Source organism: Phoca vitulina, unplaced genomic scaffold (genome assembly GCF_004348235.1).
Source record: "Phoca vitulina isolate PV1807 unplaced genomic scaffold, GSC_HSeal_1.0 scaffold34, whole genome shotgun sequence".
Lineage (NCBI taxonomy): Eukaryota > Metazoa > Chordata > Mammalia > Carnivora > Phocidae > Phoca > Phoca vitulina.
In genome coordinates, this window is record NW_022589737.1 from 2,006,192 (window position 1) to 2,024,679 (window position 18,488).

The following is an 18,488-nucleotide window of genomic DNA, read 5'->3' on the forward strand; positions in this document are numbered from 1 at the left end:
TCTGAGAAACGTCCCGACTGATTTTAGAATATCATTTTCCTTTCCTGCCCTTAACATCTATATTGAAGCACTATGTATAAATGATAACAGTTGTAGCAGATGTTATTAGAAATAGGGAAAAGGATTTAACCAAAACCAGGTGGTGTTGGACTGGGACCCTAGCCTAGAGTCTGTTTAGGAAAACGACAAGATTTCCTGCGGATGAAAATAGCGGTTCTCAACTGGGGGCGATTTCGTCCCTCAGGGGACACTTGGCAATGTCTGGAAGCATTTTTGGTTGTCACAGCTGGAAAGAGGGTTTTAGTAACATCCCAGCAGAAGCCTGCAATCCTGCTAAACATCCTGCAATGCACAGGACAGCCCCTCCAACCAAGAAGTATCTGGGCCAAAATGTCAATGGTGCCAAGGTTGAGACAGGCCAATTAAAAATAGCCAGCACTGACATTGTATTTACTTTGTGTCAGACATTGTTCTAAGTGCTTCACAGGTATTAACTTGTTTAATCCTCCCAACTCTGGGGCATAGGAGCTATTATTATCCTCAGTTGCCAGATGGGGAAGTCGGGGCTTGGAAAGGTTAAATAACTGGGCCGGAGTCAGGGTGCCAAGGAAGGAACAGGCAGAGCCAGGACTCGAACACACACAGTCCAGCTCCGGAGTCCGTGCCTTTAACCACTGTGCTATGCCCTACTGCTTTGCAGGAGGGGAGGCCGCTTACCTTTAAGTCAGATTTTCAGCTTTGGGTCCAGAAAGCCACATACCAAGAAATTTGCTATGTGACAAGTGTCCAAAACCTTTCATTCCTGTGCCGAGAACATAAAGGGGGAAGGGTGGCGAGGGGCCCAGTGACCCACCAGGGAAAACCCTGTGACTTCCAGATGCTGAGTATGATTCACCTCATGAGTTGACCAGCATGAGGCGCCTAATGGGAATGGATTCTGGTTGACTATAACCTCTTAGTCTTTGGCTCCTTTCATTAGGGAATCAGAGATGGGGTTGGGGTCACCACTCTGCGCTGGGGACCAGAGTGTGACAGGCCTGTGCAGAGAGTGCACCTCACTTTGCAGTCCTGGGCTGTGTTTGTCATTGCAGACGTGAAGACAACCGTGGTTTACCCTGCCACAGAGAAGCACCTGCAAAAGTATCTGCGCCAGGACCTCCGCCTGGTGCGAGAGACGGGAAGCGATTACAAGAACATCACCTTACCCCACCTGGAGTCCCAGAGCCTCAGCATCCAGGTGACTGGCCCACGGGATACAGACACGGAGTGCTCCCTATGGCCGGTGGATCTCTCTCAAGGCTCTCTCAGGGGCCAGCACCATCCCACAGATTTGGGGTTGGGCAGAGAGCACAGTGGAAAACCTGCCCTCCTGGGGCTTATGTACTTCCTGGTGCAGGGGTCAGCCCACGAATGCAGAAGTAACTGCACAAGACGGGAGAGACTGAGTGGCACAGGGAGTTCTGGGCTGAGGTGGTCATTCTTTTATCCAGGATGGTCAGAGAGGCTTCACTGAGAAGGGAATTGACCCTGATCTTGAGCATTCCCTGAGGCTCTGTGGAACTCTCAGAGCAGCCTCCAGGCCTTTGAAGAATTTGTGTCTCTAGCAGCATTGATAACCGTCTCAGAAGGGCTCTGCCCTCACCTGGGTCTGTGAATGGGTCAAGACCGATGCCAGGGTTGCCCCCCAACCCCAGTCGAGACTTTTATTCCCAGTTCCGCCTCGGGGAGTCGAGGCCCAGAGTAGAAACTTCATTCACCCATTCCCCTTGCATTCGCTCCCCAGAGGGCAGGGTCCCGATGGTCACAGCGGCTCAGTGCAGGACCTCTTCTCTCAGCGGCTAATGTGAGGTTCGGCAGCATCTTCAGCTACTAGACCAGATGCAAGGCTATTTAGCTCAGAGATCCCGACTTCTCTTTGGGCCGAGGCCCAGTGCCAACCAGAGCCTAGAATTGGCCCCGAGTGAATGCTCAGCATTAAATATGATGGATGAGGCGTTTCCTTGCTCATTCACTGGCTCTCACCATCTCCGTCTCTCCATCACTCCCCCTTGTTCTCTTTGAGCGCCTCTCACCCGCTCTACCCAGGATTCAGGTCATAGCGGTGGTGGGCGCTCACATACAGGACACTAGGAGCCATTTCTCCCAGGCCAGAAGAAGGGAGGGGGCCCTGGGTGGGGGGGCCCTGCCAGATAACTTGCACATGGGAGAAGCAAGGGAGGGGTGGTTGGTGGGCGTGCAGGAGGCCCTGTGTGCCGACAGCCTGCTTTCCCACAGGGGACGACCCTGCTGGCTCTTAGCCCTGGCCCCCCTGTGCTGTATTTGCACCAGTTCCTCTGGCTCAGGCTGGCTTGATTTTTTTTTTTTTTGGAAGTCCCTGCACTTGCTCTGTCTTCTAAGTGGAAAGGAGATATGTCTCCATCTTCTTAGATAGAGCTGCAGCTCGCCAGGGTCCTAGAGGGATCTCCTGGAATTATGTTCTGTGGCACCTATTGCACAAATATGTGATCTTAAAGTTGGTGTGAGTAGTATGTGTATCTTCTTATACACCACTGTCTAGTACCTCTTGGAAAATAATACAAAATTCCACTATTCTACCGAATTCTGTTCAACACAAGCACTCGTGTGTTTGTTTCTTTTTTTTTTTTTTACTATTTCTAGTTAAGTTTACAAGGCTCAGCTGACAACAGTTGTTACATTTATTGAGCATCTACTGTGTCCCAGGCCATTTGCTAGGCTCTGGAGGGTCACCAAGGTAAACACTTGTAATGCCCCCAGAGTCCTGTAGGGAAGACAGACATGGGGTCTGACCAGTGCAATATGATGGGATACTGTCCCACAGGTGGTTTGTATATGAGGTTCGGGGTGACACGAAGGGGGGTGATCAGCTCAGACAGTGGGGGACTTCACAGAGGAAGGGATTGTCCAGTTGGGTTTTCAGGAACAAAGAGAAGTTTGCTGGGTGTACAAGTCAGAGAAGGGCATTCCAGGCAGAGTCAAGAGCAAGTGCAGAGGCACAGAGGCATGGAGGATCAGCCGGAGACAACAGCAGAAGGCGGGCAGGGGCCAGGAGCAGGTGGGGTGCACCTTGTCGGGAGACCAGGAGCTCCCAAACCTTGCTGATCGTCAGGATTGCCTGGGGAGATTTTTAAAAATACAGAGCATGGGTCCTACTCCCTATCTCCTAAATCAGAATGTTCAGGGAGTGGAGCTGGGAAGCCTGTATTTTTTTTTTTTTTTTTTTAATCTCTGTTTCTAATGATCATCAGATTTCAGAACTGCTGCCATAGGCACTGAGGGTCCCCTAAACGGTTTTAAGCATATGGGTTCCATGAGATTTAAAGAATTGCTGGAGTCTGGTGAGTGTGGGAGCGGGAAGGCTCGAAGGGCCAGCGCGGTTCTGGACTGAGGCCGTGGCAGTGGGGAAGGCTGCAGCAGTGATTTGAGAAGCAGGGCTCAAAGGTGGCGGATTCGGAGAGGCAAGCGAAAAGTAGGTGGTGGGATCTTTAACCAGGTCGGGGGACGCGGACAGTGGAGAGGGTTTATGTGGCAGACAGTTTATTTGGGGGCTTGTGAGCACTCACCAGGTGCCAGGGACGGTGCCAGCCAGCCTTCTATGAGGTGTGCATCACCTCACTGAATCTTCTCAGCAGCTCTTTGGAGATGGGATTCACGGCCAGGCAGTGTCAGCCCAGCGCCTGCGCGATCAGCCGACTACCCTATTTGGCTCCTCGAATTTGAGGTGCTTATAACTCCTCAGTCAGTAATGCCGTCGGATCTCTGGGTCCCGAGCATTAGGGACCATCAGGCTAAACCTGCTGGTCTGTGAGTCATCAGGCTGAGGTTCAGTGTCAGCCCAGGATTTGGATTCTGCTTCTGCTATCTCAGAGCAGTGAGCGCCCTGCACTTCTGAGCCCGGCTCCTGGTCTGGAAAATGTGACTGGGGTCCCAGTGGGGATTGAGAGAGGTGCCACAGATCACGTACCTGCTGTTGATCGCAGCACGCACTAGACGCCAGAATGGTCGCTGCCCTCCTGTGCATATGCAGGGCCCATTCCAGGGCCGGGGCCAGGGGAGTGCAGAGCTGAGACAGCTGCAGGTGTGGGCAGGTGAAGGGCGGCCAGGAGGGGAGCGGCCGGCACGTGGGTGAGCAGAAAAGCAGGAGCAGAGTGAGCGGGGAGTGAGATATCCCCAGGGAGGAGAGTTGTCAGTGTCACCTACTGCGAGGAAGCGGTGCCAGGTGCCTTCCAGAAGCCAGGGCTGGCTGAGTGTTCCGGGCTTGCTTTCTGATGGGCTCACTGCCCGTTACATGCGCCCCCACCCTGCGGTTTCTGTGAATTCCATTCCCTGGTCCCCTCCCTTTCTTAGCCAGACTGCTGGCCTGGGACTCCACGTAGATTCCCGTCCCTCCCGCTCTCCCAGAGGCCTTCCCCACGTGGCCTGGAGTGTGGGCTCTGGGGCCAGGCTCTGGGTTGGAATTGGGTGGACTTCTCGTGCTTGCTCTTTCCTCACCTGCCACACGGGGACACCAGTGCGTGGGAATGGGAGTCCCGGGCGTGGGGGGGACCCTTAGGACGGGGCACAGGGTAGGGCTGCTCACCACCACCACACCTTTGCTCACCTCCTCTCTCGGTGCTGCAGCCTCCAGCAAGGCGCCTGTTGTCATCACAAGGTTGCAGCCCGGCGACACCTCACGTGGGAGCTTTCCAAGCACCTCCCTCTGCCCTTCGGGACCTCCACTGTGCTGGGTGCGGTCAGTCATTTACACTCCACTCCACCCTGACGTAGACGTATCGTTCGCCCCTCTCCAAGGGGGAAACTGAGGCTCAGAGTACGCCACTTACCCAAGGTGTCAGCTAGTTAGGGAGGAGGTGGGCGAGGAAACCAAGCTTTGGTGGGCCCCAGAACCAGTTTGTTCTCTATGGACTACCACACAGCTTTCCAGTCCAAGTGGGGGCGGCTTATCTGTGGGCAAGAGAAAAGCCAGGGCCCCGGGGTGGCCGCTCCAGGGCTCTCCACAGAGTGTTGTCATCCCCCTTCCTCTTCCCCTTTACTTTTGAGGTACTTTGGGTCAGGTTCCGGCTGACTTTTTTTTCCTGCAGCACATTCCCAGTGAGCCTTGCAGTGGGAAAGGAAATGCCTCCGTGGGAGAGCCTCCACACCCTGGGCTGAGCATTGCTGTGGTCTCTGTGCCGCCCGAGGAGGCCACTGCTGGCTGCCCTCCAGCCCACTCCCAGGAAGGTGGCACAGCCAGCGTTCTTGGGAATGCCCCTCTTCTGTAGTGGGTGGGCCACACTGTGACTGACCTGTGGGCCTTACTGGGGGGGTCTGGGAGCCCCACTCTTCGCAGGCAGGTACTCTCTGCTCCCTCCTCTCTGTCTCACATGGTCACATTTGACCTTAGCCATGCTGGCTGAGAGCCGAGGATGTGGACTTGGGATGAGGCGTGCAGACTCCAGACAGCCCCCGTGGCCCCTGGCCTTCGCGGACCCCACTTGTGCCCGAGCTTCTGGGGGCGGGCAGAGGAGCCCGCCACTGGCCTGGTTGTGTGGGTGCCCTGGCCTCCCGATCCGCCCCCTCAGCGAGCTGGGAGGCCCTTCCTGAGGGCCAGCCCAGCCGCTGCCCTGTCTCTGGCTCTCCAGCAGGCTCCTCTCTCAACTTTCAAGCTTAGACTTGACTCAGAGCTGTGGGGAAGTGGAGAAGAGTGGAGGTCTGTGGGTTTGAGCCCTGTGAGCACAAGGGGCTTTCTTATCTTAACCTCCCTGCATGCTGGCTTCTTCAGAGAGGCCACCAGGACCCTAATTGTAAAATGACAGCCTTGGGATCCACACAGAACTCAAGGAAGGGTTCTCTGAAGACTGTCAGCAGCTAATAAAACGGCCTGAGGGGGTGGGGCTGGAGGCCCTGGGGTGACAGGAAAGGTCTGTGTAATTGCCGTCTCCGGGTTGTGCCACTTCTGCTGCGTCACCCAGGGCCCGTGTCAGCTGAGACTGCTGTGGTTCCAGGCGGGCCGAGGCACCGGGCCCACCGCTAGGGAGTCCCACCAGCCGGGTGGGACACCCACACACGTTAATGTCTGGGACCTCAGCCTTTCCTGCCCTGCTGTGTCGAAGGATCTCCTTCTGACTGTCTTTGCCTGTGGTCCTGAATAAAGTGGGCAGGGGCCTATGGAGACAGCCGTCCCTGAGTCCTGGGGGCAGTGGTGGGGATGGACGCAGACCAGGCCTGTGAGGCCAAGTAGAGCATGTCCACAGGAAGGAGCAAAAGAGCTGGCCCCCCAATCCAAGCTGCAGTGCCCGTGAGGGGATGGCCCCCAAGAGCAGAGCGATGGGGACAAGGCAGCCTGAGTGTAGATGCCCCTGAGCTTAATGGCCCTTTATGGCTTGGCTGTCCTCCCTGGAGGGGCCCAAGAGAGCGTACCTTAGCCCACCCAGTCTGTGATGTTTCCCCAGAGGTCGTGAGCAGCTTTGTGAACCCTCTCTCTTCCCCTCCTTCCAGTGGGTATACAACATTCTCGATAAGAAGGCGGAAGCTGACCGGATTGTTTTTGAGAACCCAGATCCCTCTGATGGCTTTGTCCTCATCCCCGATCTCAAGTGGAACCAACAGCAGGTAAAAGCTTTCTTGCTGGGGCTCTCTGGTCTCCCAGGACTTGCTCCAGGTTGCTGGTCTTCCTTAATCCTGCCCTTCTTTCTCCTGTTGGTCTCTCTGAGCAGGTGTTAACTCACCAACAATGGAGGCCTGAGCTGGGTACAAACATTTACACCTTCAGGTGTCAGCTTAAAGTTCTTCCTGGTTCTCCTCCCACCCAAGGGGTGAAGAATGGGGTGATGTTTGCATCCATAACCACATGGGCCATTCTTTAACCAGCCAAGTGGCTTGGCCGCCACCCTCCCTTCCAGGAGCACCTAGCACCCTGAGGAGGACTGTTTATATTCTCTCCATGCCCCTGGACACCAGCAGATCCAGGCAGGCCTGTGATCCGAAGCACTGATAGGAAGGAGCCATGGCAACCAACCCAAAGGAGGTGACTGCCCACTGGTAGGGTGGTGTAGTGGAGGGAGGCTGCCAGAGTACCCGTGTCCACTCCTCCCACCCCCAGCCCTGCAGCTTGTCCCCACCACAGGCCTTGAGAGAGGAAGCAAGGCCTGGTTCTGGAGTTGTCTGGGGAGCTAGGACAAGGCCACAGAATAGGAGTGCCGGTGACAGCTCTGGGCGATGCCTTTGTGCAGCTCTGCAAGCCCCCCGTCTGTCCCTGTGGGCAGCCCTGTGCCTGAAGGCCCAGGTCACAGACTGGGGCACGGGAGATGGGATATGAGGTACAAGGAACTTGTCTACCTCACGAGATCTTTGAAGACTAAAGAAAACGCAGCGTCGTTTTGACCTTGTGCTGCCAGGCATCCTGCTGGGCCTGCCAATGGAATTGCCCTGTCTGTCTGTCCCCTTTAAGACAGAGAGTTTTCAGGAACTGCACTGGGCTCCCAGCCATGGGGCTGGGGTGGCTCACCCTCAGGGCTTATGAATAGGCCCGCTTAAATGTCAGACTTCCTTTGATGGCCATACAGGTGCGATTGTTCTTAACCTTTGCTTAATTAGCGCCTGTCTCTTGGTGGTGCCATATTTCATTGTCTGGGATCCCTGGCTTGTGACAGAATACTGAAATCGACAGCTCCCTTAGAATTTGCGCCAGTGTAGCCAGCGGGCAAGACAGACCAGGCCTGGACTTCTGTTCTTTGTCCTTATACCGGGACGGGGGGACGGGGGGTGGGGGGGGACGGGAAGGGCGGGGGGACGGGGGGCACGGACTGAGGAAAGAGGTACTCTGGTGTTTGCTTTAAGGAGCCTTCCTAGCCACCCTGGAATCTCCTCCTCCTGCTGTTTCTCCCAGAAGTATATCATAAAGATATGCTCCCAACTGCTGATCCAGGATTAAAGAAGACTCTTTGTCCATCCATCCATCCATCCATCCGTCTGCCCATCTATCCACTCCACATATATTGGTCAAAAGAGAATCTTGCTTCCCTGGAGCTTATAATAGCCCTTCCCCAGTTCTTGTAAGAAATTGCCTGTATATTCTCTTTTATTTGCCTTTTTTTTTTAAGGTCTAGTTAAAACATGTGATGTAGTTTGGGGAATGTAGGTGAGATCTGGAGCCAACGACCAAGAAAGAATTCTTGAGGCTTTTTTGGTGCCAAAAGGTGGTTTTATTAAAGCAGGGGGACAGGACCCCATGTGCAGGAAGAGCTGCTGCCCTGGGGTTGTGAGGGGTGGCTGATTATATACTTGGGGGTTGGGGGTAAGGAAAAAGGGAGGTTTCCTAAGAACCTTCCTATGCAAAAGAGGACCTAAAAGGTATTGGAGGCCTTGCCATTGTCGGGTTAAGGTGGTTTTTCCCTCTAGCCAAGCATTAACATTAAGACACTTGGGAGTTTCCTTCTGGAAGTTAGGTTATTGATAAGAATCCTTTTTTCTTATAAATCACTAAGACATTTGTAAACTGAGGGAGACTCCTGTCCTGCAGGAGTGTACTCTCTCTAAGTGAACCATTTGTCTTTCCTTCCCTTCGCTTTAGGGCAGCTGGGAGTGCCTGAGGAATGTCACACACGTCCCACCTGGGGGGCGGGGCCTTGTGGGGTGTCAGCTTGTGCTTTGTCCTCAGCTTGCCTTCTGCGCCCTCCTCACAGACACCCGGTAAAAATGCAGGTAGTACAAAGAGCTCTGTAGAAGTCCTTCCCTCAGCCCCCATTCCTCCATTTCCCTCCCCCTGAAGGGACTGTTTCTCAGGAGAGAGGATTTCTTTGTCTCTCCTCCCAGGTGTAGTCTTTGCATATTGTGTAGGTAAGTGTATCTGTGTCTGTCTCTGTGGACACAGTGTGTACTTTCAGTTCATCTCAGGTGGGTTCTTGGATCTAAAGTGCCCAGACCAAGAAACTCTTCCTTTGGCTCACTCCAGAGGGGGAGAGATGGCTCCCCAAGGCTCCAGCCCCTCTCCATCTTGCCCCTTGCCAGGAAGCCCTTACTTTGAGTCTGCTGTCCTGCCTCGTAAAAAGAGATAGATGGTGTCTAGCCTGCCCGGAGTGATCGGCGGGCCACCTTCTGGGATACCAGCCTGAGACCCTGTCTAGCTTGCTTCAGACCCTTTCTCTGGGCCCGGGGGGCGGGGGGGGGGGCTTGAACTGCCTGCAGAAAATCTGGGGTCATGTCTGCTGTCAAAGAATGGGTTTCCCTCCCTCACACAGCCTGTGACGGACGCCCGGCAGCCGGCTTCGTGCCTCATTCCTTGCCTGTGTAGCGGAGAGGTGTGATTTAATGTCATGCTTGTGATTGGTCAGCAGCCATCATCTAAAACAAATGCTACTATTATCTGAGAGTCTGGGACAGTGACATATAACAACAGCTGAAGATACCGACGGGCACACAGACACCCCAAGTTCAAGCACTTTTGTTTCCTGCTTCTCCTGGGGCTCCGAGAGAGAGAGAGAGTCCTGGGCACAGGCCCTAAGGAGGGAGAGTCTAGAAGGGGCTTGTGGGCAGACCGCGGCTTCGGCAGGCACAGCTTAGCCATTTGCTGGGAGCTTCCCACGGGGCTCATCTGTAGCAGGTGTGAGGCAGAGAGGCCCCCGACTGTTAGAGAGGAATGTCTGTGGCCTGAAGAGACTGTCTTGTCCACAGTTGGACCAACAGGCACCATATGGGAAACCTCCTCGGTTTTCAAACCGGGGCCCTGGGGGATTCTGTCGGGTGACTCATGGTCCCTGGATTATGTCCTTGAGGAATGTAGCAGCTTGGCTGAGTGCTGCAAGCCTCCCCTCCCCCTTCACCCCCTCCCCTCCACCAGGCCTTGCCCCGTGGAGCCCTGGCGGCCCGGGCCTGCCTTGCACATGGATGTGATCATCAGCCAGGGCCAGGGCTCGAGTGCTCGGGAGGGGCGGGAAGGTTTTCTGGGCAGAGGAAGGGTTCATTTGCCTTCTGGCACAAGACCTTGTTGACTTTGGTTCTTTACACTGTTAGAACCTCCAGGTTTTCAGCCAGGCACTGTTTTCAGGAAGGACAGCAGGAAGGGTGCTCTGTGAGCCCTATGTGATAGGGGAAGAGAGAAAAAGGTCTGGCACTCTGGCGGTGCTCATTGCTGAGCTGGCCCCAGGGCCCCTTTGCGCCCTTCAGATCCTTCTACACCCCTTCCCCTGCAACTGGACTCCAGACAAATCAAGTGGCTTACTCTCCCCTTCATGTTCTATACTTCCTTGCCTCTGGGCCTTTGCTTTCACTGTTCCTTCTACTGGCAAGACCTTTCTCTAAACGCTACCTCTTCTTTAAGACCTGGATCCCCTGCCTCCCTGTCTGGATCAACCTAGCTAGATAGTCTTTCCTTTTTTTTCCTGTACTTTTATCACTTTATGTCTTGTAGTAGCTACTTATGTACATGCTGTTAGCCCATAAACTCTTGGAGGGAAAGAGTTGTCCTTGGCACTTTCTTGAACCTTCTCCCATCCCCCCCATCAGCTCTGTGAGTATATAAATACTCCCATATGATATTCTTTTTTTTTTTAATTTTATTTTTTTAAAGATTTTATTTATTTATTCGACAGAGACACAGCAAGAGAGGGAACATATGCAGGGGGAGTGGGAGAGGGAGAAGCAGGCTTCCCGCGGAGCGGGGAGCCTGATGCGGGGCTCAATCCCAGGACCCTGGAATCATGACCTGAGCCGAAGGCAGATGCTTAACGACTGAGCCACCCAGGCGCCCCCCCATATGGTGTTCTTGAGTAGCAAGAACAAACAGAAGTTCTGTCCTTAGGTTGTCCCACGCATCCCAGGCATGTGGAGGCTCCCATTGCCGGGGGCTCCCCGGGATCGCCTGTGGCTGGCACTGAAGCAGGCCTGGGGCCAGGCGGTTCCTGGCTTCTGTGAGGGATTCTAGGATTGGCAGCCTCCCCTGGCGCTGTCCGCCGCTGAGCCTGGTTGACCCCTGCCGATCTCTGCGCAGCTCGATGACCTGTACCTGATTGCCATCTGCCATCGCCGGGGCATCCGATCACTTCGGGACCTCACTCCAGAGCACCTGCCGCTGCTCAGGAACATCCTCCGGGAGGGCCAGGTGAGTTGCCTTGGCCAAATCCACACCGAAGCCCAGAGGAATTCTGTTCTAATTCCGGTGTGTTCCCTGGCCATTTTCTTCACCCTTCCTGGAAATCCATCTGTGAACGGGTCTTCTCTCTGGCTGCCTGTCCCAGGACCCCACGAGGGCTCTTCACATGGACTCCTGGTCCTGCCCTTCCCTCCAGCTCTGCTTTAAGCCGCCTTTCCTCTGCCTGGGTTCCCGCTTTTGCCTCCCTGCCTTTCTCCTGCAGGTCTCTTCTGAGACCCCCTCTTCTCCCAGGATCCCCTGTGTCTGCTCATGACAGCCACATCGTGCCAGACGCGTTTCTTGGGCAGATGGGTCCCCAGCTCCGATGTGTGCACATTGTACCTCCTCCTCTGCCTTGAGGCCAGAGCCCGAGTTCTGTAGCACCTGGCATTCTGGGGTACTTTGTACAGGGATATCTGCTGGATCACATGAAATTAAAGAGGAGCCCTGGAGGCAAGGGAAGAGGGTCTAGAATCTGGGCTCGTGGTTTTGGTTCTGGCATTCTGACCCTCACCACCTGAGTGACCCTGGGCAGGACTCATCATTTCACCTCCCTGGGCCTCAGTATGTGGATGGGATGCTGCTAAATCCCATTCTGTGGGGTGGTTCCCAGTCTTTTTTCCACTCAGGATTCAAAGATGCTGCCCTGAGCCAGGGCCCAGCAGTCACCAGGGTGCCCGGCCAGGTGAGCTGCTCTCGGTGGCTTTGCCACAGGCCTGGGGGAAGGGCTTTCCTGGATCCGCTCCTTGCTACCTCTGGACCCCAGCTGCCCCGCCACTGCGCCCTACCTGGCCTTCTCCCTCCTGCCGGCCCACATCGCTGCCTCTCTGGCCACCCGTCTCTGAGTGGAGTAATTCGTTTCTCTCCTGCAACAGCCTCTGGATGGCAGAGTGGCGTCTTTCTCTCAGGGAGATGCTGAGAAAACTTCCACCTGCCCTGGCCGCTCAGGCAGCCTCGCCCAGACAGGCCAGCCATACTGATTCCCGGAAGGCCTCTGGGTGCCCTGGCCTTGGCCTCATCCCGCTGCAGAGAGCCCCGGGCAGAGTCCCAAGTGTAGGATGTAATTGTGGGGTGGATTCTGAGCCCACTGAGGCCCTCGTCTTTTTCTCCTCACCTCTGACCTCCTCAGGAATTCGCCCACAGTGGAAATCAGAGTCTCCTGTTAATGCCAAGCCTTGGAGGCTCCAGAACGGGAGTTGGGTAGAAACAGCCCTACCCCTGAGCAAGGTGGGGGGTGGGCAGAGGGAGCCGGGGTCAAAGTTAATGCTTTCCTCTTCTACCGGGAGTCTAGTGAGATCTTCCCTGGGTCTTCTAGGGGCAGCTCTTCCCATGTGCCCTCCCCCACGCTCTGTCTTCCACCAGGCCTCAGCTTGGCCCCATCCCTGTCACCCTTGTTCCCCAGCTCCACTCTGTTCCATGCTAAGAGGGGATACAGGCCCCCTTCCCACCTACTCAGTGATTTAAGTCGGCATCAGTCATCCAGGGGGAGGACAGTCCCCATAGTCTTAGACATCTGGGGCCTGTCCTTAGACACTGGGACTTCTAGATTCCCAGCAGCGACTGTTTGAGCAGCTTCAGTGTTTTATCGAGGTTGGAGTGCGGAACCTTAACGGAGGCCCCAGTTCCCTTCATTTGGGAGAAAAGCCCCTGTTTGCTACTGTCACCTGCTTGTGTTGAGTCCCTAGAATGGAAGACAGGGACCTGCAGCGAACTGTGGCGAGGGCTGTCTGGAGGGCTTTTGTCAGCCGTCCAGAGGCCAGCCGGGGATTAGGGCCAGAGGAGGGCCTGTGGGCAGCACAGTGACCCCTTTCCTGCCACCCCCCTTTCTCATCAGGAAGCCATCCTGCAGCGCTACCAGCTGAGGGGAGACCGTCTCCGCGTGTACCTGCATTACCTGCCTTCCTACTACCACCTGCACGTGCACTTCACGGCCCTGGGCTTCGAGGCCCCCGGCTCCGGGGTGGAGCGGGCTCATCTGTTAGCGGATGTGATCGAGAACCTGGAGTGTGACCCGGACCACTACCAGCAGCGCACCCTCACCTTCGCCCTCAGGGCCGATGACGCTCTGCTCAAGCTCTTGCAGGAGGCCCAGAGGAGCTGAGTCCGACCCAGGGGCTGTCCGGCGAAGAACACAGATGTGTGGGATCGGGTGGGCTGGGGAGGGACTTCGGGATTTTTAGCACCAAGTGAATTTTTTTAAAAATGTATTTTGTACTGGCTTATTCCTAGTATGTGAATAAAGTATTGGTCTCCCTTGGTGTGGACTGATGACTGGGGAGGCAGGTGGTGCCAGCAGAACAGGTAGGAGCATCCTGGTACAGGAGCCACGTCTGGGCTGGTGGCTTCAGCTGACCCGGATGTGTGCCAAGGGCTTTCTCCAAATCCCAGTAAACACCATCCTTGGTGATTTCTGTGTCCCGAATCTGACGGTGCCTTTCCCTGTCTTCGGTCCTTCCTACTCTGCTCTCACCTCCCCCTTCCCTCTTCCCATTTGCTGTATCTTCCTCCTGGTTTTGAAGGCCCATGTGTCTGGGAGTTCCCCCAAAAAACCAAATACAAAAACTTTCTGGAAATAATCTATAGAGTGTTTCTGACAGTGCTTCCTCTTCCCCTCCCCAGAACTGAGATCGCACCTCCAGCCTGTAAGTCAGCCCCGCTGATAAACTTCTTGTTGACAAGGGTAAAGGATTGCCGCCTGGAAGTGGGAGGGTTTTAATAAGAATCAGATGATGCAAGCTCAAAAAAGCTTGCCTTTGCCTCTGTTATTTGGTCAGCGAGCCCCTGGCCTTGAGTTTGTTATCTAGGGAGGAAGACAAAACAAGCTCATAGAACAGCCAGAAGACCAAACACAAAACAGCCCAAAATGATACGGTTGTGGTGGAGGACAAGAGCTCTGAGGGGCTCAGATTCGAGGTGTGACCGGCGACACAGGTCCCTGTTCGTAGAATCTGGAGGCCAGGAAGGGACTTAAGAGTGTCTGAGGCTGGTGGCCTTAGGGAGCCTTCAGGGACTTATCTGGGAAGGGTGACGTCAGGGTGCACACGTGAGGGCACGCACTTGGATACATAAGGCACTCGTTTCAGCACGGGGACAGGTATACCACACTGCGGAGAGGGGCTGGGATTTGCTCGTTAGTCCCTCAGCCCCGCTGGATCGTGCTTCCTCGGGAGGCTTTCTCAGGGGGGACAGGATGTTGGGTTCTGCTAAGTGATAAGAGGGCAGCATAAGGCAGGGATGGCCCGTATTCTGCAATTCCTGGACTGAGAGAGCCAGGAGACAATTCAGAGTCAAATGCACGTTGCAGGCCTGGCACTGCCCTAGAGACTGGTAAGTGGTGAACAAACCGAAGTCTCTCCCCCTGGAGCTGACATTCACCCCATAACCTTGGACCAGACCCCACGTGTCCTGAGCCTGGTTCTTTGTAAAAGAGAGCGGGGATGAGGATCCGTGAAGTGTCCTGCTGTGTAAATGTAACGCGTGATAGTGTTGCTTTGTGGTAAACGTTGACTTACATCTGGTAAACGATCGACTTTTAAGCCAGGCGGTGCTTTAACTGTTGGGAAAACAAAGCTCCTCCCCTCCAGGCTACTGGGGCAGACAGCCAAGCGAACCGTAGGAGTAGAAAGAGGCAGCACTTGGGAAGCTACCTTGAAAACAGGTATGTGGGAGAGGCTGGTGTACAAGGTTCCCCTAGGAAGACCAACGGAGTATGCTTATGGAATCTCAGTGCTCGGGGGGTAGCTGACCCGCGCATCTGTCGCGGGACAGCCTAAGTGGAATATGATGGTGAGGCCAAAGGGGTCTGGTTACAGGGAGAGGGGTGGCCCTGGGTGGGAGCTGCCTTCCTCCCCCAGGAAGAGATGAAGCAGCGGCTAGTTTAAGAGAACCCCTGGCCGGTTTTGTCCATGTACAAGAACTGTCGCAAAGATAATTGAGGGGAGCAGGAGTGGAGGGGATGCCAACCCAGAGAGGCCCCACCTTGCAGACAGAGCAGAGGGACCCAATCCCGGGAGCATCCTTTTCTCCTTGACAGATCAGGTTCTGCTGGTGGGGCTCTCATCTGGCTTCACACACGGGTGCATGCTTGGAAAAGGTTAGCCCGTGGCAAATCCCGACCCCAAAAGACCGCTGGGGAGCCTCCCAGGGGACCAGGGTCTCTATTTCCCTGGGACTAAGCCCTGCCAAGGTATTCCCTGCCTCGCCAGACTTGACTCCCCAGCATGATCTGTCTCATTGCTCCTCCTTCCTCAAAGGCTTACTCACCCATCCATCAAGTCTACCAAACACCTTGCATGGGCCGGCACTGCAGCGCGGTGTTGGGGACAGGAAGATCAAGAAGACCCACCAACCTGTACCCTCCGGGAGTGTGGCTCCGTGGGTTGGGAGAGTGTAGGACGAGACCGTAGGTAAGAGCTGTTCTAGAGAGAGGTTCTAAAGGCTTTGCTCTTTTGTACTGCTGGGAGGCACTCCTCTGTCAGGATGAACTCTGCTTTCAGAGGGGAAGAGGGTCACTTCTCCCGTGGCCCCTGAAGCCGGAGTCACTAAGGCCCAGAGAACAGCCCTGCAGGCTGCAAACTGCTCTGGGAGAAGCGGCCTCAGGAATTCGGCCTCATGCCCCCAAAGGCCCCCGCAGTGGCCAGTGTCCCTACCCACGAGAGTGTTTGCTTCTCCTCCAGGGAACGGCTGGTCAGATGTGTGGTGAGGCATGAAATGGATCCTGCTGGGTCTCTGTGTGACATACACCTATTTGCCCTCGCCACCGCATGAGACTATCTTCGAGGCAACCCTGTCTTAACCTGAATCCTGGGGCCTCCAGCTGCAGAGAGGAACTGGCCGAGTCAAGGGGTCAGTCGCTCTGTTACACCTCATCTGAACTCCCAGAGGGCCTCTTCTCGAAGGCCCACGCTTTCTGACCACATACCACTTCCTGTCAGTTCTAGGGAGTCTCTGTTCCCAGGGACCACAGAGGTCCAAGTGCAGCTGCCTCCACCACAGGCCCCGTGGGCCTGGAGCAGGTCACAGCAACTGGGTCACCTCCCGAGCAAGGGCTTTCCTCTCAAGTAAAGGAGCTCCACTCAATCGAGGTCTCCTGCTTCTCAGTCCAGGGGATACAGAGTGAGAGCTACCTACCCCCTCTCGGCCCTAGCTTTCCTCTTTTTTTTTTTTTTTTAAGATTTTTATTTATTTATTTTAGAGAGATGAGAAAGAGAGAGGGCATGAGTGGGAGGGGCAGAGGGAGAGGGAGAGAGAATCCCAAGCCGACTCCGCACTGAGCTCAGAGCCCAGCACGAGGCTCGAGCTCATGACCCTGAGATCATGACCTGAGCGGAAACCAAGAGTCGGCTGCTCAACTGACCACACCACCCAGGCGCCCCTGCCCTAGCTTTCCTCTGGATGTCACTTTGAAGAACCCCACATCCTGCCTCCCCGGAGAAAGCTTCCTGAGCAAGATCCAGGGTCCCTCGACCCCACCTTAACCAGCTAGCAAACGCCGGCCCCTCTCTGGCAGCATGATACATCTGTCCTGTGTGCTGCAAAGAAAGTCTTCTGTGTTTGATTGCGTGCCCTCCCCGTGCGTGCCTGTGTCCCTGCCCTGCTGGAGCAGGGGAGATATCACCCTCCCCGGGAAAATCCTGGACATGTCCACAACTGGCTGTCAGCCCCCAGTACTTGGCCCACTATCTCCTCGGCGTGGCTAGAGAAGGAAGGAAGAATGACTGCTATTGTTCCTTGGCTCCTTTCATTTTGCCCAAAAGTTTCCTCACAGAGCAAAATTGCTGAGTGTCCTGGATTTGTCAACATTCCTTCATGACACGGAGAAAAATAACATTTCGGAACAAATGGGACATGTAAGCTGAACACAGAGCCCCATACTGAGAAACAAATCGAGACACATCTACATACAAAGTAATATTTGAAATTGTTTCTCTTGTAACACTTCCATATCCAAAACATTTTAGTATATCTCTTTTCTTTCTGAATCGACTAATGTAGGTCGGCCAACTCTTCCTTCTCAGAAAGGACGAAAATCTTCATTCCAAACATGTATATATGATGTTAAAATGTCCTTTTTTAAAGAAGATGGTAGTCATTGGTGGTAGTTGTTTTTAAAATATCCTCACTCAGCAAAATAAATGTTGGCAACCCTGTGTTTGTTCTAGTGCTATTATTAGTGAAATGATACTGGATTCTGAAATCTACACAGACTTGAAGTTACCATGTTTTAACCACTTAAAAAATAAGCAGGGACTGAATCCGTTTAAAGTGTTTCAATTCAATGCCCACGTTTTGCACATCTTCCCAACTTTTTTTTTTTTTTTTTTTAAGTAAGAATCTGGAGCTAGAACTCACATGGAGCTTATGATTTAGTGAGGAACACAGGCATTAATTACAAAGTAATTACAAGAGTGGTGAATGCCTTCAAATAAAGCAGAGGGGGCTGTGAGAAGGCAAATGCAAAGAGAAGGCAAATTTCTAGGCTACGCTTGACAAGCAGAGGCCAGGCAGTTCGGGGGACCATGGCTCAGCACGCTGGGATCTACAGCCAAGCTTCTGGCATGACACACACGTGCACAATGACAACACTGGCCAGTTCGTCCTTCAGGACCATGATGCAGAAATGAAAGTCCAAGCGAAGGACAAATGTCTGGGAGGCAGTGTGGTCCGGTGACTTTGACATAGAATCTGCACCATCCCCCAGGTATGATCGTGGGCAAGTTACCTAACTGCTTCCAAATTAGGAATGATGAGTGCCCACCATGAAGGGTTTTGTGGGGATTAAAGACGAGCCTTTTTCGGACCTAGTCGTCACTGGGTAAACGTTAGCTTTGTTTCTACTGTGAGAAGGATATAACCAGAGATATTTGGGCTATATATTAAAAAGAACTTCTGATTAGAAGGGCTGTGAAATCCTAGATTATGCAGTGTGGAGGCACAGAAACCAAGACACTCTTAAGCAAAAAAGCAAGCCATAAACTGTCTGTGGTTAATTGACTGTGGCCCCAAGAAGAGGCAAGGGCTGCACGCAATGACTTCTTGGGATCTCCTCCAGCTTAAAGGTTCCTGGAATGCCTTGGCCTAGCGGCAGGTTTCTAAGACTACAACAGTGATGTCCCCTGCTTGCTATTGAGAACCCTGGGAACAGTTCAGCTCTATGGTCCAGCCATATAAATCTGATAAAAATAGGAGCTGAAATACCCTCCCAGAGTTGCTATTTTTAAAAGCGTCTGAGATGCTGGATTGGGTTTATTTCTTCCTCACACAGCATCTTGCTGTTCCCTCCTCCTGGTGGGCAGGATGCTAACGTGGCACATGTGCGGCGTTCTGGTAGGAGCCAGAAGCCTGTGAGGCACATTTGTCGAGC

At 54.1% G+C, this 18,488-nt stretch overlaps 1 protein-coding gene across 1 annotated transcript in view; it reads left to right on the forward strand.

Moving 5' to 3' along the window:
- DCPS (decapping enzyme, scavenger) overlaps window positions 1–13,666 on the forward strand; it is a 37,531-nt gene extending 23,865 nt beyond the window's left edge. The window contains exons 3-6 of the mRNA XM_032426353.1: window positions 1,092–1,237; window positions 6,496–6,609; window positions 10,985–11,095; window positions 12,960–13,666. Of these exons, the coding sequence (XP_032282244.1) occupies window positions 1,092–1,237; window positions 6,496–6,609; window positions 10,985–11,095; window positions 12,960–13,226 (638 nt within the window). The 3' untranslated portion in view covers window positions 13,227–13,666. The remainder of the gene's footprint in view (window positions 1–1,091; window positions 1,238–6,495; window positions 6,610–10,984; window positions 11,096–12,959) is intronic.
- The last annotated feature ends 4,822 nt before the right edge of the window (window positions 13,667–18,488 follow it).